This window comes from Heloderma suspectum, chromosome 2, assembly GCF_057233095.1.
Source record: "Heloderma suspectum isolate Gila_16-S chromosome 2, 16-S_ref, whole genome shotgun sequence".
Classification (NCBI taxonomy): domain Eukaryota; kingdom Metazoa; phylum Chordata; class Lepidosauria; order Squamata; family Helodermatidae; genus Heloderma; species Heloderma suspectum.
Genome location: NC_139459.1, coordinates 183,361,919 through 183,386,282, shown reverse-complemented (window position 1 = coordinate 183,386,282; position 24,364 = coordinate 183,361,919). Strand labels below are relative to the sequence as shown.

Genomic DNA, 24,364 nt, shown 5'->3' with positions numbered 1-24,364 from the left:
CCAGTTCATTGCTCTCAAGTCCTGTTTGCCTTGCTCCTTCAGTCATTTCCGAGCACTTACCAGAGACCTCATGCTTGCAATATCTACCTCCTTGCCACATACTGCAAGAGGAAAAAACTGACTTACGCCCCATTGACACAGAGACCCTTTCTGAGGTGATTCCGTTTAAATCCGGATTTTTATGAAATCAGGTTTGTTCCTCCTGCAGTAAATGTAGCCAGCAAAGTGGTGTATACATTTTTTAAAAAACAACACTTCAAGGGGCAAACGGCATCTAAAACCACATTAGTTGGGGGTTGGGTGGGCGGAGTCCCACAAGTAGAACTGAATGTCATCAGTGGTGTAGATGTGGGGCAGCAAATGAGCAGAGGCTTGCTCCCCACCCCTCTCCTTGCTTCTGTGCTCAGTGAACTGCAATGGAAGAGAATGAGTTACTTCTGAGTAGATCTCGCCTCATGCCCACCCTTTCTTGGCAGGAATAAGGGTCATTTGGGGGTGATCAGCTGTTAAAATAATTAAAGCCATTTGGTCCTTCGCTCTTCCATAAGAGCAGAGATATAAAACAAGAGGCTTGCTCCCCGCGCCTCTCCTCACTTCCGTGCTCAGTGACTGAGGGAAGTGGGGGAAGCCGAGCTAGCTACAGATAGCAGGCAGTAGGCGGAACTCCAGGGTGATGACCAAGAGAGAACTCTTTGCATGCCCTTTTGAAACAGTGGGTTTGTAGGATGGGCTTTCTTCCAGATCAAAGAGAATGAAAAGGGGGTCTTGGTTAGGCCTGCTCTATGCCATGGCAGCGGGGTGCAACACTGACAGAAAGCTCTGGCGTCCTTTTTAATCAATTTTTTATTGTGAGTTTCAACAAAACAAACTCTCAAGTGTAACTGCATACTTTAAAGGCCTCAGTTTGAAATATAACAACATTCTTTAAAAAAAGGAAAAAGGAATAGATTACACACAGACTTCAGTAAAAGCAGACCAAATGTCCAAATATAAGTCCATTCTTGAGTGGCACCTATATACCCCTCTTCCAAATGTTGCAAATGTTGTTAGGTCTTCAATCCATTGCATTATAGGCACTGAGCTTTTATCCTTCCAGTATTTCAGTGTCAGTCTTTTAGCAGTCAAGAAGGTGCAAAAAATTCATTTATGCTGACCATGTGTTACATTCCAAGAAGCAGGTAAATAATTTAAGAGAACGTGTACATCAGTAAATATTAAATTGCTTTCCAATACAATATTTATCCATCTAATAACTTCCTCCCCAAAAGAGCCAACTATTGGTCATTTCCAAAATATATGAATAAAAGAAGCGTTAACTGTATTACACCTCGAGCAGTTAGCCGAGTTAGACAAACCTTTATTAAAGAGACATTGTGGCATCCAATAGACCTGAAGCAAAAGTTTTTGCTGAATAAGACATAGCCAGAGGTCCATAGAGATATCACATACCGATGCCAAAATGGCAGCCCATTGATTAGGCAAAATAGGACATTCCAATTCCCTGTTCCATTCCTGCTGAAAACCCCGTATATCATATTTATTAACTGATAATAAGTATTTATAAACATGAATCGTGGGTCGATATACCTGATCATCTTCAAACAAAGATGATAACAAAGATAACAAAGGGGACTCGGAGGCAGTAAAAGCAGCGGGACTGAATCTAGATTCTAACAAATGTTGCAATTGCAAATACTGCCATTCAGCTATAGCAGGCAAATCAAATTTAACAAAGGGGACTCAGAGGCAGTAAAAGCAGCGGGACCGAATCTAGATTCTAACAAATGTTGCAATTGCAAATACTGCCATTCAGCTATAGCAGGCAAATCAAATTTATCAAGCAAAGTTGAAAATGGCAAAAATGCATGATCGACACCCAATAATTGATCCAGGGCAAAAATCATCTGTCCAGGTCCACCACAACATTTTCTTTCCAATTTTTAAATCCGGATTTCCCCATAAAGTCAATTTAGCATGGGAAAGTGAGTCAAACTGTAATTAGCATGACATTATACGCCACTCTTCTCTGGCCACCAAGATTGTGGGAAGGGCTCTGATTGTGGAAAGAGCTCCTTAATATGATGAGAACCTAATGCCATCTGTTTGGAGAGAGGCTCCAGACAGGAAGATTCCAAAACTAACCAAGGTAGAAAATCAAATCTAAGTAGAAAAGAGCACAATTTAGTACAGGACAGCAAATAAGCCCAATGATATGTAGCAAGATCTGGAAAGCAAAACCCATGTCTTTAATTGGAAGTTGCATCCTTTTCAAAGATATTATTGGTGGAAAGGACACCCCCCCCAATTTGCGAAAGAAAGCATTAAGCTTTTGGAAATATTTGCCTGGTATAAGTAGGCTCTGGCTTCCTAAGCTCCCTTGCCATAGGTGCCTTGTACAAAACTGAATTGGGTATCTAGGCTGGGTTTGGATGCCAGACTATGGATGCCATGAGGCTTCCATACACAAACCTTGGCTGGAGCTTCCAAACCTTTCCTAAGGCCAATGGTGCCGATTTACTTCTCTGGAATGGTGCTTCAACTCTCCCAGATTCTGAATGGCCACTTCAACCAGTTGCATCCAGGAAGGCTGTGCACAGAAGCTTCAGAGCAAGGGCAGGCAGCTTGTGGTCCTCCAGATGGCTGGCCCTGTAACTCCCATTAGCCCTAGCCAGCTTAGCGAATGGTGAGGAATGATGGGAGTTGTAGGTCAACACATCTGGAGGGATGCAAGCTGGTTTAGAGCAAGGCCTTTGCATATATCCAGTGTTCTCACACTTCTCTGTAAGATGAAGGCAATCCTGGGGTGGGCCACTTCTGCGACCTCCAAAAAGAGAGCAACAGAAGGCACAGATGAGCATGACATTTGCACATGTTAATTTATTTATATAGATGCACATTTAGAAATAATTACTCTAATTTAAATAGAAATCCAGTACTATAGTGGGGAAGACTGTGCCTAGGTGGTGACCTGCGTGCCTGCTGTTCCGCTCTGCTGCCCCGGGGCTGACTGTTGATGGGCAACTTCAAGGCCCCTCCCTGCTCTCCCCTCCTCAGGGTTATTTCTCTTTAAACTGCACATGGACTGGAGAGCCCTTCAAATAGAGGACATGTGGCCACCCTAGGTGAGCCACCCCTTGTGAACACTGTAAAACGAGAACAGTAAACACATGCCCTGGTTCCTCAAGCCTCTGCTTGATGCACCTTCCTTCGGCAAAGTGGGTTTTTTTTTTCCTTTTGAGAGTTAAGGTATTAGGAATATACTTAAAACAGCAAGAAGGGCTGAGCTATGCAAAGTCCAAAGAGCATGATACCAGCCTATAGAGATCATTTAGACTGGGGTCTAAATCCAGTCTAACATCTTTAAAACGTGATGACTGAGACTTGGTGTTGCTTCTGAGGAGTTTTGCTGTGGTTTCAATTATCTGTATCTTCTATGGGTTGATATGTATTTAATGTATTACATTTATATCCTGCCTTTTTCCCTCTTGCAAGGAACCCAAGGCAGCTTACATTATCCTCCTGTAATGGTTAAGGCTAACATAACTAGTGTTACTCTTTAGGTAAGCGCCATTTTCTCCAAGCGAGGCAGTCATGTACTGCTGAGATGGCATAAGGGAGGGAGAAGGAAAGAGCAGAGAGATAAGAAAGCTGAAGAAGTCAGAAGAGACGTTGCCTCTTGAGGGAATGGAATGTGTGACCAAAGCCAACTGTATAAGACCCTTTGTGTACTGTGAGGCAGGGTCCTTCGACGTAAGGAACCACTGTGGTGTGTGTGCCTCTGTTTCCTTGAATAAAAGCTTTGCGAGAGCACGAGGTGGAAGTGTGGTCCCTGAAATTCCACCACAATTTCCTTGGTGCGTTGGTGGGGAAGCGGCAACGGAACGGTAAGCCAATTTGGGCACACCCTTGCTTCAGTGAGTGGCCCTCACTGGCTGTGGGTTCAGGAACCCATTTGATCATTTTCCCTTGAGCCGCTCCTTGAAGGGGAAGGGGGGACCCGTGAAGCTTTCCTCAGTGCCTGCTTCCCCTGGGAAACCCACCTCCGTGACCAGGGAAACAGATTCGCTAGGGCGAAGGACATTAATAACCTTGGCGTAGGTTATAAGGGAAATTGTAAGAGGTCTCGACTTGGCGTGGTCATAGTAGCCTGGTGAGGTCACCACCTTAAGGTATTGTTTTCACTTGGTGTTAGGGTCTGGACAAAGTAAATGGGTACCAACACCCAAGGTGGGGACGCCCGCCAGGTTAAGCTGCAATTCCCTTTGGAAGGGACATTCAAGTTAGAAAGAACAGTTCACCTTGGAGGTAAATGGGAGTCCCAGAGAGCTAAGGTCAGGCAGCCCCAGTGGGATGCGTTTTATAGATGGTATGAGGAAGCCGCTAAAAGTAAAGACGAGGCCATCATTAAGTCTTTGCAAAATTCTAATAGGAAATTAACAGCAAAATTGGCTGCTGTAGTAACACCTGCAACTGCACCTATGTATGTATCCACTTTGGCCTAAAGCAAAATCAAAAGAGAGTGATGAAGAACGGGGGGGCAGAGAAGATTTGTTGCTAGATATTCTCCTCCCCTCCCCCCCAATAATCCCAGGCTATTCTGTAGCAAGATCCGTGAAGCAGACAGGGGCGGGTCCACTGGTATACCAGTCCAACCAGCCCCAGCAGAACCGGTGGTAGTCACACACCCTACCCTGTCTTTCCCAGATTTAGATAGGTCTCTTCCCTCCTGCCCCCCTGATTTTGAGCCCAATAGATTTGGGGGTGGTGGGCTCGACCTCGCCATGGATCAGCACCCATGGTGCTTCCTGGGCAAATTGCCCAATTGCCCCTAAGGCAAGTCCTAGATTATAGAAGAGAAACCCAGTGGGTCCATGCCCCCTGGACCCCCACAGACCTTAAAAACGTGGCTCCCAATCCAAGGAAAAACCTAGCGAAATTCACTGATGAATTGAGAACTACCCTTGATTGTTACAAACCAAACTGGGCAGATGTAAATCAATTGATGAAAGTTTTTTTAAAGCCCACTGATTGGGCCAAGTTAAAAGAAGAAAACAAGCACCAAGCAATTGCAAATTACAGAGCAACTCAAAAGCTCAAACAAACAATCAGGTTGCAATGCAAGCATACGTGTAAGAAGAAGTGCAGGCATTGCACTTAAATAATCAGGAACATGAAATGGGTGCTGTGCACTGAGAGAATGGGCAAAGCAAAGTTCCAGGGACTTACAATTAGAAATCAAATATATAACAGACAAATAAAGCAAGGTGCATGAGAAAAAGATTGCCAGCTTAAATTGTTAATTGGCTATATGTGCAATTCAAATGGCCAATCTTTCAGTGAGCAGGGAATTGTCCTCCTCTCCAAAGAGAGGGGGGAAAGAAAAAGATCCTTTCTTGAGGTTTGACACATCCCTATGCAATTATCATTGGTACATTAAAAGTCATGTTATCTGGTAGCAGCTTTAGTAAAAATCAATCATTGTACAACTGAAAAAAAGGAAAAAGGAAAAAGTACAATGGGTCTGAATTTAACATGTTAAGTCACTAGTGAGATTCCACTGGCCCCAGTGGAATATCATGCCATTGACTTGCGGGTTTGATCCATTTAAAATAAACAAAGCAGCCCCTTTGGCTGATCACCTTCTAAAAGAAAATTTGAGACAGCTTTGCTGAAATAACTCATCAAAAATAGGCAAAGCAAAGAAGTGTGCTAGATATATTGAGATAGAGAGTCCAAAACAAAATTCCAGAATCTGTGAAAATCAAAGCAGCACTGCAGTGTGTGACTGATTAAGAGTTTGAGAAGAATGAATGTTCAATCCCTAAGTGTGTGCCTTAAGATGGGAGGGTGCAGGCTAAGCATCTAGAAACAGAGATGCCTGCCAATCTAGCTGTTAGAAAGCAGCTTAAAAAGATGACGAAGTGCAAGCAAGAATATAGATACCTTGATTTTAGAGTCCAGTTGAAGAGCTCATTAAACTGCAAAGATGTGACTAAAAGGTGAAAGAGAGCCTATCCCAAATGTGCAATCCTTTATGGATGTCACTGAGACTAGTGTAAGGCAGAAAGGTTTAAGTAGTTCAGTTTCTGTTGAGAGAGCTAGATGTATAGAAAAAGGGCTAAATGACTTTATAGCCTAACTTGCGGAAAAGACAGGCAAGGGTTAAGGCTTGGTGTATGCAAAAGAAGGTTTTATGTAAAAAGTTTGAAACATGATCTGCAAGATAAGCAGGTCAGAGAGAGAGAGAGAGAGAGAGAGAGATGTCTCCTCCAAAGAAAGAGAACAAATCCTGCCAGACGAATCTGATCTCATTTTTTGATCAGGTAACCTCCCTTGTGGACTATGGGGATGCTGTGGACATAATACATCTCGACTTCAGCAAAGTTTTCGACAAAGTGCCCCATGATATCCTGATGAGCAAGCTAGCTCAACATGGGCTAGATGAAACAACGATCAGGTGGATGTACAGTTGGCTACAGAATTGGACTCAAAGAGTGCTTATCAATGGGATCTTCTCCAACTGGGGAGGGGTAAAAAGTGGGGTACCACAGGGCTCAGTCCTGGGCCCAGTGCTCTTCAACATTTGTATTAATGATTTGGAGGAGAAGGTGCAGGGAATGCTGATCAGATTTGCAGATGACACAAAACTGGGCAGGATAGCTAATACACTGGAAGACAGAAACAAAATTCAAAGTGATCTTGATAGGCTGGAGAGCTGGGCAGAAAACAACAGAATGAAATTTAACAGGAATAAATGCCAAGTTCTGCCCCTAGGAAAAAGTAACCAAATGCACAGTTATAAAATGGGGGATACGTGGCTCAACCACACTACAAGCAAGAAGGATCTTGGAATTGTTGTCGATCACAAGCTGAATACGAGCCAACAATGTGATGTGGCTGAAGAAAAGTCAAATGTTATTCTGGCCTGCATTAATAGAAGTATAGCTTCCAACTCCCAGGAAGTACTAGTTCCCCTCTACTCAGCACTGCTTAGGCCTCATCTTGAGTACTGTGTCCAGTTCTGGGCACTGCACTTTAAGAAGAATGCAGACAAGTTGGTGAGGGTTCAGAGGAGGGCAACAAAGATGATCAGGGGACTGGAAACAAAGCCCTATGAAAAGAGACTGAAAGAACTGGGCATGTTTAGCCTTGAGAAGAGAAGAGTGAGGGGAGATATGATAGCGCTCTTCAAGTACTTTAAAGGTTGTCACAGAGAAGGCCAGGATCTCTTCTTGATCATCCCAGAGTGCAGGACACGGAATAATGGGCTCAAGTTACAGGAAGCCAGATTCCGGCTGAACATCAGGAAAAACTCCCTGACTGTTAGAGCAATACGACAATGGAACCCATTCCCTAGGGAGGTGGTGGGCTCTCCCACACTGGAGGCGTTCAAGATGAGGCTGGACAGCCATCTGTCAGGGATGCTCTGACTTGGATTCCTGCACTGGGCAGGGGGTTGGACTTGATGGCCTTGTAGGCCCCTTCCAACCCTACAATTCTATGATTCTATGAAAGAGTAACACTAGTTATGTTAGTCTTAACCATTGCACTCCTTGCCTCCATTTCATCCTCACAACAACCCTGTGAATTATATTAGGGTTAGAGTCAGTGACTGCCGCAGAGTCACCGAGTGAGCTTCATTGCCCAGTGGGGACTAGAACCTGGATCTCCCGAATCCCAGTCCAATATGCTACCCACTACACCACATTGGTTCTCATTGGTCTAACCACTACACCACAGTGGCTCTCAACTTCTATGAGTTGATATTTATTTGTTTTGTTTTATTTTATTTTATTTTAATTAATTAATGTATTACATTTCTATATTGCCCAATAGCCAAAGCTCTTTAGGCGTTTCACAACTTGGGCTTTGCATAGTACTGTCACAGGATATGATCAGATGTTTCCTTCAGTGTCACCGCATCAGCCTTACCACTTTCACTAAATATGATGATCCTGTCCCTATTGGGTTTTATAAGCTTGTGTTTGATGTCTTCTATCATACGCTTGTGAATCACCACCTGCAAAGAATAAACTGATTAGTGATGTGACTTTTGCAGCACTCAACGTTCTTCATAATTAGCTTCTAAGTAACTACAAGCTCTTAGAAATGCTTTATGCCCACCCATTAGGTGGGCGTCCCATCCCACATTCAACTTTTTGGCAAGATGTTAAATACTTGCATGCTGTTGTGGGAACTAGACAATGTAGACCAATGGAGGCTGGTGGCTCCAGTTTTGGAGGGGCAGTGATTCTATTCTGGGTTTTAGTTGGGACCAGCCAGAGCTCTAAAGATGCTATCCAAGATGCTGAAGCCATTTTGAGGATAGGGTGCAGCACCTTGGGTAGCACCTTTAGAGTTCTGGCTGGTTCTAACTAAAATCCAGAATGCAATCATTGCCCCTCTGAAACCGGAGTCACCAGCCGCCACTGATGTAGATCAGAAACGTGTTGGGGTGATATTGTCAGGGCAGGCAAGTGATGACAGAGAGCTAATCTGCACATACAGGTGGAAGAAACCTGGATTGTACCACTTGAGGCTGCAGATGTCATTTTTAAATGCTTCCCCACACTTAAAAAACACACAACCCTTCCCACATGTAGTAAACTAGCACATCAAGTAGGGGGCTATACTACATCTTTCCCCCTAGTGTGCTAGTTTACTGCATGCAGGGAGGGTTTAAAAAAAGAAGCACCATGGGGGAAGCATTAAAAATGTTTCCTGCAGTCTGAAGTGGTATAGTCCAGAATTCTATTTCTCCATTCAGCATAAAGTGATCAATCAGCATTGAGTAATGAAATATGATGGTTCCAAGTATATTGTTTGTTTGTTTGTTTAAAACATTTCTCTGGAAAAACTAATCAAGCCGGGTAACAAAAATATTAGAAAAACAAAAATGACAAATAAAACCTTAAAAACAACCTTAAAAACCATAACAATTTAAAAAGCCAAATTAAATAGTTGTGTCTTCATAGAGTCATAGAACAGTAGGGTTGGAAGGGGCCTACAAGGCCATCGAGTCCAACCCCCTGCTTAGTGCAGGAATCCAAGTCAGAGCATCCCCGACAGACGGCTGTCCAGCCTCGTCTTGAAGGCCTCCAGTGTGGGAGAGCCCACCACCTCCCTAAGTAATGGGTTCCATTGTCGTATTGCTCTGACAGTCAAGAAGTTTTTCCTGATGTTCAGCCGGAACATCAGGAAAAGTGTGGTTGAGTAACTGTGCATAACCCACACCCTGCACCCAGACACATGTTGTGCAGTTCCTGTGCTTCCTACGTGACGCCACCTAATTGTTTCCCCTACGGATGGTCATCGTTGCTTTCACAGTGGCAGCATGGAGGCAGCAATTCCTGCTGGGGCATGTGGAGTGGAGGAGGCTAAAGCGAGCGGCTAAACCCTCCTCCCCCTCCCCCTCCCCCCAGCATTGCTGCTTCCATGCTGCTAATGGCCGTGCAAATGCAGCAATGCCTGCTGGGGTGGCTGGGGCTGGGGGTGGAGCAGGCTTTAGCCTCCCCCTCCGTCAGTGACCCCTGAAGCAGCCTTCCCACCACCTCAGCAGTGTGTGTATGTGTGTGTGCGCACGCGCGCGCTCACACACATGTGGCCCCCTAGTTTGCTTCTGAGTAAGCATGCATAGGATTGCATTGTAAATCTTTCATTGCCTTCCATGTATAGAATGGGAACAATGCTATAGCCCTGCTTTTATTGACTGATTGTGTTTATGTCCGGCCTCTCCTCTGAGGCGCTTGGGGTAGTGTATGTGATTTCTCCTTGTTTTATCTCATTCATTTCATTTCATTTCATTTCATTTCTATACTGCCCAACAGCAGAAGCTTATCTTCACAACAACCTTGTGAGGAGGGTAGTCTGAGAAATGGTAACATGCTCAGAGTAACCCAGCGAATGTATTGGCTGAGTAGGTGCTGGAATGTGGGACTTCCACTTCTAGCTTCACACCCCATACACTGCATGGAGGGCTGGCCCTACCCTCAGGCAGAGCGAGGTGGCTGCCTCAGGTGGCAGCTGTTGGGAGGTGTGGTGCAGTGGTGGGGAGTTGGAGGATAGAGCTATGCTTGCCCTGATCCCAGTCCAGGGCCTTTGGGCAAGACACTAGGAATGGGCCCCCTTCCCTCCCGGAGTCGACCTTCCCACCACCCTTGTCACCCAATGCTCCTCCTTCTCTTTCTCATCATTGCTGCTGCTTGCATGAGAGAGCCAATAAGCGTGTAGGCTGTGGCCTCTGTGGCTCCTCTTCTCACCACCTCCATTGTCTGGGCTAGAGTGAGGGGCAGGGGAACACGCTGGGTGTAGTGGTGAAGAGGAGGAACAAGTCCAGGGGGTTCATGTCCATGGGCTGGGGTGTGGGCCCTCAGCAGGTGCCCAACCATGCCTTATTTATTTATTTATTTATTAATCACCAATCTGGCTGGTCACCCAGCCACTCTGGGCGATGTGCAAGCATATAATAAAACAGTTTAAAACAATAAAATTCTACAATAAAAGCATTTTCTAAAATACCTTAACCCACCCCAAATGCCTGCCTGAACAACCAGGATTTTAATGCACGGCAGAAGCTCATTAAAGAGGGGGCATGGTGGAGTTCCCTAGGGAAGGAGTTCCACAGTGTGGGGGCCACCACAGAAAAGGCCCTCTCCCTCGTCCCCACCAGTCTAGCTGTCCTGGCTGATGGGACAGAGAGAAGGCTATCCAAGGCTGATCTTGTTAAGCGGCCTGTCTGGTGTTGCTGGACGTGCTCCTTAAGATAGGCTGGGCCGGAACCATATAGGGTTTTAAAGGTCAAAACCAACACCTTGAATTTGGCCCGGAAAACAACTGGTAACCCAGTGCAACTCCTTCAGCACGGGAGTGATGTGATCTTGCCGGCGGCTGCCTTTAATCAGGCGAGCCACCGCGTTCTGTACCAGCTTCAGCTTCCGAACCGTCTTCAAGGGTAACCCCACATAGAGCGCATTACAGTAGTCTAAACGAGAGGAGACCAGGGTATGTACTAACAATGGGAGCAGATGGTCGGGAAGGAAGGGGCGCAGCCGCCGTATCAGATGGAGTTGATACAGCGCTGTCCAGCTCACAGCTGACACCTGAGCCTCCATGGACAGCTGGGAGTCCAAAATGACCCCCAGGCTGCGGACCTGGTCTTTCAAGGGTAGCCGTACCCCATTCAACACCAGGTCAACATCCACCAGCCTCCTCTTGTCTCCCACCAAAAGTACCTTGATCTTGTCATGGTTCAGCTTCAGCTTATTCCTCCCCATCCAGCCACTCACCGTCTCCAGACATTTGGACAGGGATTCTACGGCCAACCTTGGTGAAAAATTTGAACAAGAGGTAGAGCTGCGTGTCATCCGCATATTGATGACACCGCACCCCAAACCTCCTGATGATAGCCCCCAGCAGCTTCACATAGATGTTAAATAGCATCGGGGAGAGGATGGAACCCTGTGGCACCCCACAAGTGAGTGGCCACGGGTCCAAAACCTCCTCTCACAGTGCTACCCTCTGGTACCTGCTGGAGAGGAAGGACCAGAACCACCGCAATATGGTATCTCCAATGCCCAACCCCTCCAGGCAATCCAGGAGGATACCATGGTCAATGGTATCAAAAGCCGCTGAGAGGTCGAGGAGAACAAGGAAGGAGCATTCGCCCCTATCCAGAGCCCTCCTCATTTCATCCACCAAGGCGACCAAGGCCGTTTCTGCCCCATGCCCAAGCCTGAAGCCTGACTGAAATGGGTCTAGATAATCGGTTTCTTCCAAGTGTGCCTTCAACTGCATTGCCAGCACCCGCTCAATCACCTTGCCCCAAAATGGCAGATTCGAGACTGGGCGAAAGTTGTTCATAACTTGGGGATCCAAGGAGGGCTTCTTTAAGAGCGGTCTTATCACTGCCTCCTTGAGGGCTGATGGCATCACTCCCTCCTCAAGGGAGGCATTCACCACCGCCCTGATCCCCTCACCCAGTCTCTCTCTGCAGCCCATAATGAGCCAAGATGGGCAAGGATCAAGTAAGCAGCTGGTCGGCCTTACAGATGACAGGACCTTGTCCACTTCCTCAGAAGGAAGAAGCTGGAACCGATCCCACAAAACCGGTTTGCCACAGGCCGCCTCTTGCTCACTAACCGTATCCACAGCGCACGGAGTAACACTCCTAATCTGATCAATTTTATCTGCAAAGTGCCTTGCCAAGGCCTCACAGGAGGCCTTAGAATGCTCCAGTGGTTCCGGAGCCATTGGACCGACCAGGCTCCGGACCACTTGGGACAGCCTCCTGGGACAGCACTCTGCAGACGCGATAGAGGCAGCATAATATTCATTTTTTGCTGCCTTCACCGCCACGTGATAGGCTGAAGATACAGCTCTAGCCCGTGTCTGATTGTCTTTGGAGTGAGACTTCCGCCACCAGCGCTCTAGCCGTCTCACCTTCTCTTTCAGAGCTCGTAACTGTGGATTGAACCATGGTGCAGTCTGAGCCCTGTTCAGGGGGAGAGGGTGTTTCGGAGCCACCCAATCTAATGCCCCATTCCAGCCACCCACCAGGGTCTCGACCGAGTGGCCGTTGGCGTGCTCCAGAGAATCCCCAAGCGCCTTCAGGAATCCATTCGGATCCATAAGACGCCTGGGGTGGACCATTTCAATGGGTCCTCCACCCTGTGGAGGGGTTGTGGAACCGAGAAGTCCAACGTCACCAGATAGTGATCTAACCATGACAAGGGAGTGGTGGATATACCCCTGACTTCAAGATCACTCCCCGCTTCTCCAGAAACAAACACAAGGTCTAGTGCATGACTGGCTACATGGCTGGGCCCCGTTAGAATATGGTGCAGCTCCCAGGAAGCCATGGTCTCCATGAAGTCCCGAGGTGCCTCCGTGAGGACAGCCTCTGAATGTACATTGAAGTCCCCCAACACCAATAAGTTTGGGGACTGCACACGCATATCAGAGACCACCTCAAGCACTTCGGCCAGGGAGTCAGTCGTGCAGCGGGGTGGGCGGTACACGAACAGAATCCCCAGACTGCCCTTCAGGCCCAACCTCCAGTACATGCACTCCGCAACCTTGGTCTCCCAGAGAGGGGTTCTGGTGAAGACCAAGGGCTCCCGGTAGATAACAGCAACTCCCCCTCCCCCATCCCCATCCCTCAGCTGCTGTGCGTATGAAAATCCAGCCGGACACATGGCCGCCAGAGTTGGAGCAGCAGCCTCAGCCAGCCAGGTCTCCGTAATACATGCCAGGTCTGCACCCTCATCCAGGATCATGTCATGGATGAGGGATGTTTTCTGGGTAACAGACCTGGCATTGCAGAGCAGCAAACGAAGGCCAGAAGATGGAGTCACACCTCCCCCAGCCATCCTTTGGCTCTGGACAGGCCCGGCACAGCGGACAGATATTAGACATCTCCCCCATGTTCCCCTTGCCTGGCATGGCCTGCCCCTAGTGCTCCTCCAGTGCCTGCCACCCAGCCTCGATATGTTCTGGTCCCCAGCCCTCCCCCCACCGCCTCTGTCAGGGGGACACATGCCCCCTCACTCCCGCCTATCAGGCAGGCTACCCACCCCTAAAGCACAACAGAATCCCCCAGAAATTAAAAAAAAACTATTTAAAAATCCCCTTTAAAAATACTGCCAGGCAGGCGTCCACAGTAGTGATAGTGGTGGTGGTGGTGGTGGTGGTGGCAGCGGCAGCAGGCACGCCTCTTCCCCGGTGGTGGCAGCATCTCCTGCAGGTCCTGGCTCTCCCGGGCCACCTCAGCCAGCCAGCTTATGTAGCCCCTCCAGGAAGGGGCAGGTGGAAGCAGCACAGCTGGCTCAGTACCTGGGGGCTGGTCCTGCAGGGACTGGTGGTCTGCCAGGTCGAAGTCCGCAGGGAAGGCCTGGTGTTGGTGGCGGCCTACCCTTGACACCGGCCCTGCCTGCTCCCCCTAAACTAGTCTGCTGCCCTCAAGTGCAGTGGAAGAGGTTGCCCCATGGCCAGAAATGAAGTAAGGTTCAACTGTCAGTCCAGCCACTTTCTGTATGTGGAATGGGGAAGAGGAGAGGCCATCTTGTCCTTTGCCTCAGGCAGCAAAATGTCTTGGGCCAGCTCTGCACCTACATCACAGAGCTCTCTAAGTGGCCACACAGCTATGCAGCTGTTTAACAACAAAATGCCAGACGTTCAGTTCTCTACACCTCAACCACAGCACATATATGCAAGTATATAAAATATATATTTATTTGCTCTCACTTACCAGGGCCTCCCACCAAGGCCACTGATCATCCCTCCACCCTTGCAGCTTCTATGCTGTTGAAGTATCAGGTTCTCCCAGATCATTATTTGGGCCCAGCATGTCACAATAGTTTGTTTGTTTGTTTGTTTACAATATTTATATACCCCTCCTCATCAGAAGATTTCAGAGCGGTGAACAACATGATAAAGAATAAAACAATGGTTAAAAGAGTTAAAAGAGCTAAAACGTTTTTAAAAACGACAAATCCCAACAAAGTGGGGTTTAGTTCCTTCCCTGGTTCTCATTGCAACACATTTTCTCAGCTCAGCCACTTTTGGATGCTGTCAAGCCCCATGTCTCACTATTTCCCCCAAATCTTGAGAGCCTCTGGTCTGAGATCAGTACATTCAGACTCCCTGGCAGGCAGCCTAAGAATGCTTGAAACCTGCCAAGCGCCCCAGCTGACACTTTAGCCCAGATGACTTGCAGATGAGCAGCGGCTTGCAGGAGCAGCTATGCCCTAACTTCCATGAAATTTTGTCTGGGGGGTCTTATTTTGAACGGAGCAAGGGCCAGCAACATTGTTTCTGCCCACCGACACTCTCCCATATGAACCAGGGTGCAGGCTCGTGCTGGCATCAGGTTTTGGAGGGCCCCTGGGCAAGACATCTTCAATTGGCCCCCTCCTTCAGCAAGTCTATCTTCTCATCATCATTGTCACCAGCTGCTATTGCTCCTCTTTCTCAGCACTGCTACCACTTGTATGCTTGAAGGCAGGCAAAGAGCCAGGGAGCAAGCAGGCTGTGGGATCTACTGCTCCTCACCACCACCACCACTGTTGTCTAGGCCAGAGTGAGAGGCAGATGAACAAGCTGGTTACAGTGGTGAAGAGGAGGAGCAACTACAGGGGGCTCTGGTCAGTGGGCCCCTGCTGGGGGGTGGGCCTTCGGCAGGTGTCCAACCATGCCTACCCTTGATGCTGGCCCTGGTGCAGGCAAAGGGTTTGTTTATCCCTGAGCTCTCATAGTGAACAGCACCCGAGAAGGAATGTAGTAGGTGATAGTCTTGGGATTGTAGGATGGATTGGAAACAGACCTGAGCCCCTCAATTTGCTAGTTGCTGATCCTTAGAGTAGGATAACTAGCATGACTCAAGAACTTGGCTTGCTTTGGAATTGTCTGTTCCTAATGGAGCAGAGCTGAGGCAGGAATCTCTCAGCCAAAGGAAGAAGGCTGCTCATGCAAGTGGGTGGTTTCTTTAGTTGAGTCACCAAAGCATCTTCTGTTGCATCACTAATGGAGGAATGGAGACTTTTTCCTTTCAGTTGGGTGTCTTGCCTGGTTGTCTTGAACCCTAAGGTCAATTTATTTTAAAGAAGTGGACTTTCCCATGTGTGGTATTAGAGTCCAGGTAATCCTAGATAGCGGCCTGTGTTGCACATAACGACAACCCTGAGTATGGGTTGTGGGTTGTCACTGAATTGTGGGCTGATGCTGAATTGTGGGATATTGTTATGTGGAAGCCCTGCACTATGGTCTAACTATGGGTTGTTAATCACAAACAACCCAAGAAGAGAACCCATGGTTTGTTGTTGGGTTATAAACTCTGGGTTGTTTGTGGTTAACAACCCACAGTTAAACCATATGCAACCCCTGTTCTGGGTTGTCATTATGTGTGAACCAGGTCAATGGTTGTCAGATTCTGTCAAAAAAGGCAACAAGAAAGAATGTAGCTGCTGTGCTTCCATTCATCCCTTTTGCCTTCCCTCCTTCCCCACTGGATATGGCCTCTGTTAAAATAAGATCTGTTAATAAATCAGGGGCCAAAATGTAATTAAATATTAGTTTGCAGCCTGTCTTATGGTGGTGTCACCAATAGTCTTCAGAACAGTAGCTGTAAACACTGGTGTTTGGTAGAGGATATTCTGGGTCCAATTATCATTTTTCAATTAACAAAAAATTCAAAAGTTTAGTTGGTACATAATAATACTAGTTTTTGATCTAGGATAGTTCAGTCTATTCTCCAGGCTCATGGCATCTGGGCCCATGGGACATCACCTGTGTGGACATGATGGTTGGGTTCAGGCAATTCAACAACCCACACTCAGGGGTTGAGTATGGGTTGAGTGTGGGTTGTCACTGAACCGTGGGTTGATGAAAGGTGGGTTAGGTTGTCTGAACCCGGTCATGATAACAAACCATGGTTTGTTAACCATGAACAACCCTAAGTTCACAACTCAACAACAAACCGTGGGGTTTTTTCATGGTTTGTTCATGGTAATGAAACATGGTTTGTTATCATGACTGGAGTCAAAGAACATGATAACCCATATTTCAACAACAACCCATACTCAACCTTTGAGGGGCTGTTAACACAACATACTAACCCACACTCAGTAGTTGAGTGAGGGGTGGTTTTGAATGGTGAGTTGTTTCTTGAACTATGGGTTAGCATTTTGTCTGAATGCAGCCAGGGTAGCTTGTTAACCATGTAGTGTGGTTTGTGAACCACCCTGAAAAGCCCAACAACCATGGGTTCAAACAAGTAGCTTGTTTGAGAAAATAACCCACACTGCATGGTTAACAAGCCATCCTGGCTACATTCAGACAACATGATAACCCATGGTTCAACAAACAACCCCTGGTTCAGAATAACCCACACTCAACCACCATGGGTTAGTGTGTTGTGTGAATAGCCCCTGTGTGTAGGTTATTGTGTTGTTGGAACCCAGTCTGGGTTTGCATGACATGACAACTTGTCATGGGTAACTAGCCACAGTAGGTTGTTGTGTCATCCGAATCCAGCCTATTTCCCTCAGGGTGGCTTATTTTGGGGCAACAAGCCACCCTGACAACCCATGGCTTATTCTAGGTACTGTTCAACCCATGATGGGTTGGCATGTTGTCTGAACTGACAGAGCCAACCCATCATGGATTGTGGCAATCAGGCACAGAGCTGCTTGGCAAGAGCAGCAAAAATCCCTTCTGCATTTTGCGATCGTGTCCATCCGTGCCACCTCAAGCCTCCCCCACCAGTGACTGCCCTTCCAATTATACCCAAATGATCCTTTGGAAGGACTGTCACTTGGTCTCTAACCCCCTTTTTTAATTATCTTTTTGGCCCCAGACATTTGCACAAATGGGGCTGTAATATTATTTTTGTCGGTCTTATGGCTGCCATATATATGGCACTTACTGCTGTCTAATATGTATGGCCTTGCCTTGTCAATGGCCTTGTATGTTTCAGCTGTCAAAGGGAAGGAAGTGCAGTAGGAAATGAACAAGGAAATTGACAAGAGGAGACTACATATAGGCTAATTTGGTTGCTGTTGACAGTGACAACTGGGGAAACAGGGGAAAGATTAGGAGAAGCACGTGCACCAAAAATGGGGTGGGGACAAGATTGGCCACTTAGCAAGGTGATCCTCAGGGTTTTAAGTGTTGAACTGACATAAGAAGAACATAAGAGCTGTGCTGGATCAGACCCAGGGTCCATCTAGTCCAGCATTCTGTTTCCAACCTTACTATTCTATGAGGGGTTGGACTCGATGGTCTTATAGGCCCCTTCCAACCCTACTATTCTATGATTCACACAGTGGCCAACCAGCTGTTGACCAGGAACCCACAAGCAGGACATGAGTGCAGCAGCAGCAGCACCCCCATGTTCCCCAGCAACCAGCGTACATAGGCTTACTGCCTCTGGTACTGGAGGTAGCACACAGCCATCAAGATTAGTAGCTATTGACAGCTAACTCCTCCAAGAATTTGTCCAACCCCTCTTTAAAGCCATCCAATTTGGTGGCCATCACTACATCCTGTGGTAGAGAATTCCATAGTTTAACTATGTGCTTTGTGAAGAAGTACTTCTTTTTATCTGTCCTAAATCTCCCACCAATTAGCTTCATAGGATGACACAAGGTTCTAGTATTATGAGTGAGGGAGAAAAATGTCTCCATGCATAATTTTGTAGACCTCTATCGTATCTCCCCTTACTTGCCTTTTTTCCAAGCTAAACAATCCCAGCTGTTGTAAGCTTATCTCATAGGGGAGGTGCTGCAGCCCCTTGATAATTTTAGTTGCCCTTTTCTGCATTTTTTCCAGCTCTACAGTATCTGTTTTTATTTGTGGTGACCAGAACTGTACACAGTATTCCAAGTGTGGTCGCACTATAGATTTGTATAAGGGCAGTATGATATTGGCAGTTTTATTCTCAATTCCTTCTCTAATTATGCCTAACATGGAATTTGCCTTCTTTTTGCAGCAGCCACACACCGGGTTGACATTTTCATCGAGCTGTCCACCACAACCCCAAGATCTCCTTCTTGGTCAGTTACCACGATCTCAGATCCCATCAGGTTATATTTGAAGTTGGGAATTTTTGCCTTTGACTTTACGCTTGCTTATATTGAGCCACATTTGCCATTTAGATGCCCATTGCCATTTAGATGCCCATTGCCCAGTTTGGAGAGATTGTTTTGGAGCTCTTCAGAATCCCTTTTTGTTTTACCCACCCTAAATAATTTGGTGTCATTGGCAAACTTGGCCACTTCACTGCTCACTCCTAATTCCAGATCATTTACAAACAGGTTGAAAAACATCGGTCCTAATACAGATCCCTGTGGGACCCCGCTGTTTACTTCCCTCCATTGGGAGAATGTACCATGTATTCCTACTCTCTGCTTTCTGTTCTTTAACCAGTTATTGATCCATAAGAGGACCTCTCCTCTTATTTCATAACTGCTAAGTTTGCTTAGGAGTCTTTGGCTTTTTGTCAAAAGCTTTTTGGATGTCCAAGTAAACAATGTCTACTGGGTCACCCCTGTCTGCGTGTTTATTGACACTCTCAAAGAACTCTAAAAGGTTAGTGAGACAGGACTCACTTGTCAGTGTCCTGCTTCCATTCATCAATCCCCAAGTTTCCAGCAGTTCCAGAAAAGGGTGATCTGGGTAACCCCCCCCCGCCTTTTGTATCCCCTGTTCATAGCAGTTACTGCCACATTTACTGCAAAAAAAATTTACTGCAAAAGGGGGTTGGGGAGAGGGCAAAGCAGTTGTAAAGTGCTGTCGGGGGAACTGAAATACAAAAAAGTACAAACAGTGATAACTACTGGTTTTAATCCACTTGGGTTCTAGCCCTTGACCCATTTCACTGAAATGGGTAACTTGTTTTTATTCCTGTGTTCAGCTTTGGTGTGGGGAGGGGCAGGCAGGCAGGCTGAAATAGAAGGCCTAAGGCTATCATGTTTGTTGACATGAACTTTGGAAAAGGAGAGAGGCAAAACTCCAAAACAAAAGCAGCAGGTTTATAGTGGGCCTGTGAAATTTGTGACTAACCAAGCTGAGTACAGCTCACCATGCATATTGTGGCCAATTAAGGACTTGGGGCCAAACCAGGCATGATGTAATAATATATAAATACATATACATTTCCTTCCCACAGGGCAAATAGCTCAGAGCAGAGATCAATATAGATTTGGGAAATGCTGTAGGGAAAGGGGTTAAACTGCTCTCCCATAGCCCTGGTCCAATTTCTCCCCCCCCCCAATTCTGCAGCTGTGTTTAACTTCTCAAAAATTTCTTTCTTCTGCTATTGGAGAATTTCACAGGGAGGTCATGGCGCTCCTGTTCTCTGTGCTGGAAAAAATACCACATTTTTTGCATTTGGGGAAAACATGAGATAGGCTGGGGGAAATTGCGGGAGGTGCCTTGGAGGGTACGGCATCATGTAAAGACCCTGCAGACTTCCAGAAGAGAGCCATCTCAATAGCAGGATAAAAGTTCCATGTGATGAACCCCTAACATGAATGCCTGCAGACCCCTCCTCCCCCATTCCATCTTGGGATTCTGATCATGCAGACAATGTGACTTCACCATAAAGTCAGCTTTCACTCTCTGTCTCTCTATCTGTCTCTCCCTTACTCCCTTGCCCCCTCACAACCTGCTTTTTATAATATCTTGCCTAATGAAGGGATCTAGAGAGCTTGAAAGTGCGCATATTTTTAGTGATCTTTTAGTTGTCCTAATAAATGTATTCTGCTACTATGGATTGAAAAAACAGCGACCTGGTTCAGACAACAGGACAGCCCACTGTGGGTGAACTAACCCTTGGGGTGAGCCCCGGCCAGGGGTTGCAATGGCTTGCCATGTTATCCGAACCCAGGTGGCGGGGGTTATTTGAGGGTTAAACAACCTGCGCATAACCCAAGGTCTGTTTTAGGGTTATGAGAGGATTATTTAACCCTCAAATAACCCCTGCTGTGGGGTGTGGGTGACATGACAAGCCACAGTCATGCCTGGGTGGAGCTTGCATATTCATAATGGTGGCACTGGCCAGCACACACTGCAGCCCCTCACAGGTAAATTAACCCACAATGGGCTGTTGTGTTGTACAAACTGGCCCAGTTGTGTGAAGCACCTGGCAGGCTGACTGATGGACTGCCTTTTGCTTGGGGAGTTGGAAGTTGTACAGGCCTGGGAAAGTAATTGTCAGAGCTCAGCTAGAGTTTTTGTGAGATTGCCCTACCCAGTTAGGGTGGGAGCTACTGAGGCAGTGTTTGTTGCATGGCCTGCCTAAATTCCCACTGGGTCTCAGTGAATGCATAGCAACAGTTATTAAATGCTGTTTCTTCTCCAGCTCCATGAAATACATTCAGCTCTTTTCCTGCTTCCTTTTCCAGCTGCACTTTGCTGCTATGAAATCAGATGCAGCTCTCATGGAGACCTAGGCGCCCAGCCAGTTGGCCATTTTGCAGTGTTGCTGGGGCTGCCGTGCTCTTTCCTGTAGCTTGCTATGAATCTGAGTTAAATTCCTGTCAGGTTCTGGTTCACTTGTCTGTCTGGTGGCCAGTTCCATTGCAATGATCATCTGTTTGCAGTCAGTGCCTTTTTGTTCTTTCAACAGTGCAGTCCTCGGCTTCAGTTTTCAGAAACCACTTACCGAAGGAGTGGGAGGAGATGAGTAGACAACTCTGGAAGGGAGAGAGGGGGAAGCTGAACGGAGTGTAGCTTAACCACCAACTTCCTCCTTGTCGCAATCCAGCCTGCCAAATTCAAATAAGAGACAGGGTTCCTTCTATAGCTTTCATCTGTCCCACAGAAAAAAGGATTCTGGCAGGTATAGTATGTTGATGGTGCTGGGGTGGGACTTAGTTCCTTCCTTGGTTCTTGCAACACATCTCATTGCAACACATTGCAACACAATGAGAACACTTGGTTCTCATTGCAACACACCTGTGAAGCTTCTGCTCATCCTCCCAAGCAGCTACTTATGTTCTCAGGAGACCTGTCCTGTCCAAAATCTCCAGCCGGAGGATCTGGAGATCCTCTCTCTGGGAGGATCTCCAGCTTGAAGCTTAGCATGCCGAGCTCTGTGCACTTAAAATAAAATAAATCACATTTCAGCACATTTTCCTGTGCCAAGGAAAAGCTGCAATCTGCATAAATTATACAAGGACTTTTACTGACACTCCAAGCCCCAGCCACTCAACATGTTAGGACCAAACTACATATTACATTGGAGCTCTCAACTTAATTTTCTTTTTTTAAAAGCTGCCACAGGGGCCTACATCTTGCAGCTAAGGTGGCCGTGTGTCTTACTTTCCACAGGACAGTCCTCTGTTTGAAGCTATCCTCTCTTGAAGGTCCAAGTCCAATTTCAACATAAAGAACTGTAAGTTGCCCACTACCCATGAGCACCTGGACTGCAGACTGAGCAGGCATATAGGTCACCTGTAGGGATGCTGGAGAAATCTGTTGTGGACTCCAGTGAGGCTGGATCCCAAGAATCTGACCTGCGAAGTCTACAGCGGACTGGTCCTCTTTACCTGTGCTGCTCGTCCTCTGGATTTCATGTGGGGCAGTTTTCTGGCTTTAAAAAAGGCAAGTTGTAAGAATGGCAGCTGCCATTAGTGTCCCTTGGGGAAATTGTTGTTGTTCAGTCGTTCAGTCGTGTCCGACTCTTCGTGACCCCATGGACCATAGCACGCCAGGCCTTCCTGTCCTGCGCTCTCTCCCAGAGCGTGCTCAAGTTCATATTCATTGCATCGGTGATGCTATCTAGCCATCTCATCCTCTGCCGTCCCCTTCTCCTTTTGCCTTCAGTCTTTCCCAGCATCAGGGTCTTTTCCAGAGAGTTTTCTCTTCGCATTAGGTGGCCAAAATATTTGAGCTTCAGCTTCAGTATCTGTCCTTCCAATGAGCTCTCAGGGTTGATTTCCTTTAGTATGGACTGATTTGACCTCCTTGCAGTCCAGGGGACTCGTAAGAGTCTTCTCCAGCACCACAGTTCGAAAGCATCAATTCTTCGGCGCTCAGCCTTCCTTATAGTCCAGCTCTCACAGCCATACATTACTACTGGGAAATTACAGCATATTAAATTTGCATATTAAAATTTCCCACGATAGGTTAATGGCAGCCACCATTAGCCTATCTCACCTTTTTTAAAACCGGAGAGCCGCCACGCAAAATCCGGCAGACACACCAGGGCTCTGGTGAAATCTGCAGGTCCCCAAGTGGCCTGGATTTCTCTGTGGTGGAAACCCCACCCCCTGGAATGGACATCGGGGGGTTTGCCCATCCCTAGTCACCTGGTCACAGCCTTCCCCACAATGGGGAAATGACTTGTATTTCTATTTATATGATAGTGTTGTTGTTTTTTTACTTTAAACAAATTATATTTGCAGTTTCTAGCCTACACTTGCACTCCTAGTTTAAAGATTCAGTAACTATCATTCAGTATGACCAAACTATGGGGACTGTGGTCTGCCTTATACAATAAGAAGAAAGAATCTTGTGGCACCTTAAAGGCTAACAAATGTATTTTGGCATAAGTCATAAATAAATGTGCTCATCTTCAAAGTGCCACAAAACACTTCCTTGTTTTTGCTGCAGTAGAGAAGAGAACACGGTTACCCCTCTGGAAATTATACAATAAGGTAACTGCTGAAGGTGTGAGTGAACATGACCTTAGCTATAGCCTCTGCTATACCTCTAATGCACCCTTGGGTTAGCCACATGCAGTGCTCAGATAATTATGGGGCGAGTATGGAGGCCCTTAATGAAATCCACAAGCCCCATTCCTTGACTCCCCCCAATTTTCACCAAATCATGCCCCCCCCATAGCCTTCTAAACACAGTAGTTACAAGGGACAAGCCCATTATATGCCCAATGTGTAGTGGTTACATGGTGTAGTTGTTATAAGCCCATTGTCTAGTTGGACAGTATTGCCCAGAAAGTGAACCTGCCCCATGGACTGATTCATGCTGAGGTTAGTGGGGTGAAAGTAGTTTGAAACCATGATGGAATTTCTTAGAGGGCGCCTGCCCCTGGGTTCAGATGATGTCATCCATGTATCTGGGGAGAAACCTTTGGGGGCGGGAGCTGAGGAAGCGTTGTTTTGAAATACACATGAATATGTTGGCACACTGTTTCAGGAAGGGTAGCTCTGTTAGTCTGTTACAACAAAAATAACCGAGTGTCTTGTGATGCACAGAAAGTTAGCATATTTATTATGGCATAAGCTTTCATGGCCTGCATACTGAAGAGCTGTGCACGTACCTGTCCTAAGCATGCAGCTAGAGCAAGGTAAGTGCTAGCTCTTTGATGTCTATATGCTAATGCCCAGAGTATGGGAAACAAACAGAATGAACTTGAACTCTTAATACAGGGAAATTATGACTTGATAGGTATAACCGAGACTTGGTGGGGTGACTCTCATGACTGGAATACAGCAATTGAAGGATATAACTTGTTCAAAAAGAACAGGAGGAACAGAAAGGGAGGTGGGGTTGCACTATATGTTAGAAATACATATCTCTGCACAGAGGTACAGGAGGATGGGCTTGGTAGCCCCATCGAAGGCATCTAGGTTAAAATAAATGCAGCAAAGAATAAAAGGAACATGGTGGTCAGAGTCTACAACTGGCCACCCAATCAAGGAGAAGATGAGGATGAAAGAGCAAATAGCCAATGTTTCAAGGGAGTATGATGTAGTAGTAATGGGGGACTTCAATTTTCCTGATATTGTTGGGAGACAAATTCTGCAAAACATGGCCCCTCCAGGAAATTCCTGACTTGTGTGGCGGATAACGTCCTCCTACAGAAAGTAGAGGAAGGAACTAGAGGATCAGCTATCTTTGACTT

The 24,364-nt window shown here is 46.7% G+C and overlaps 1 protein-coding gene across 5 annotated transcripts in view; it reads left to right on the top strand.

The window, feature by feature from the left end:
* Window positions 1–24,364, top strand: part of B4GALNT1 (beta-1,4-N-acetyl-galactosaminyltransferase 1) — a 78,009-nt gene that overhangs the window by 9,472 nt on the left and 44,173 nt on the right. The window contains exon 1 of one of the 5 annotated variants that reach the window (XM_084836634.1): window positions 23,695–23,806. The exons of the other annotated variants lie outside the window; for them this stretch is intronic. Within the exon in view, the coding sequence (XP_084692760.1) occupies window positions 23,748–23,806 (59 nt within the window). The 5' untranslated portion in view covers window positions 23,695–23,747. Of the gene's footprint in view, window positions 1–23,694; window positions 23,807–24,364 lie in introns of those variants that run through there. 5 annotated transcript variants of the gene reach the window in all.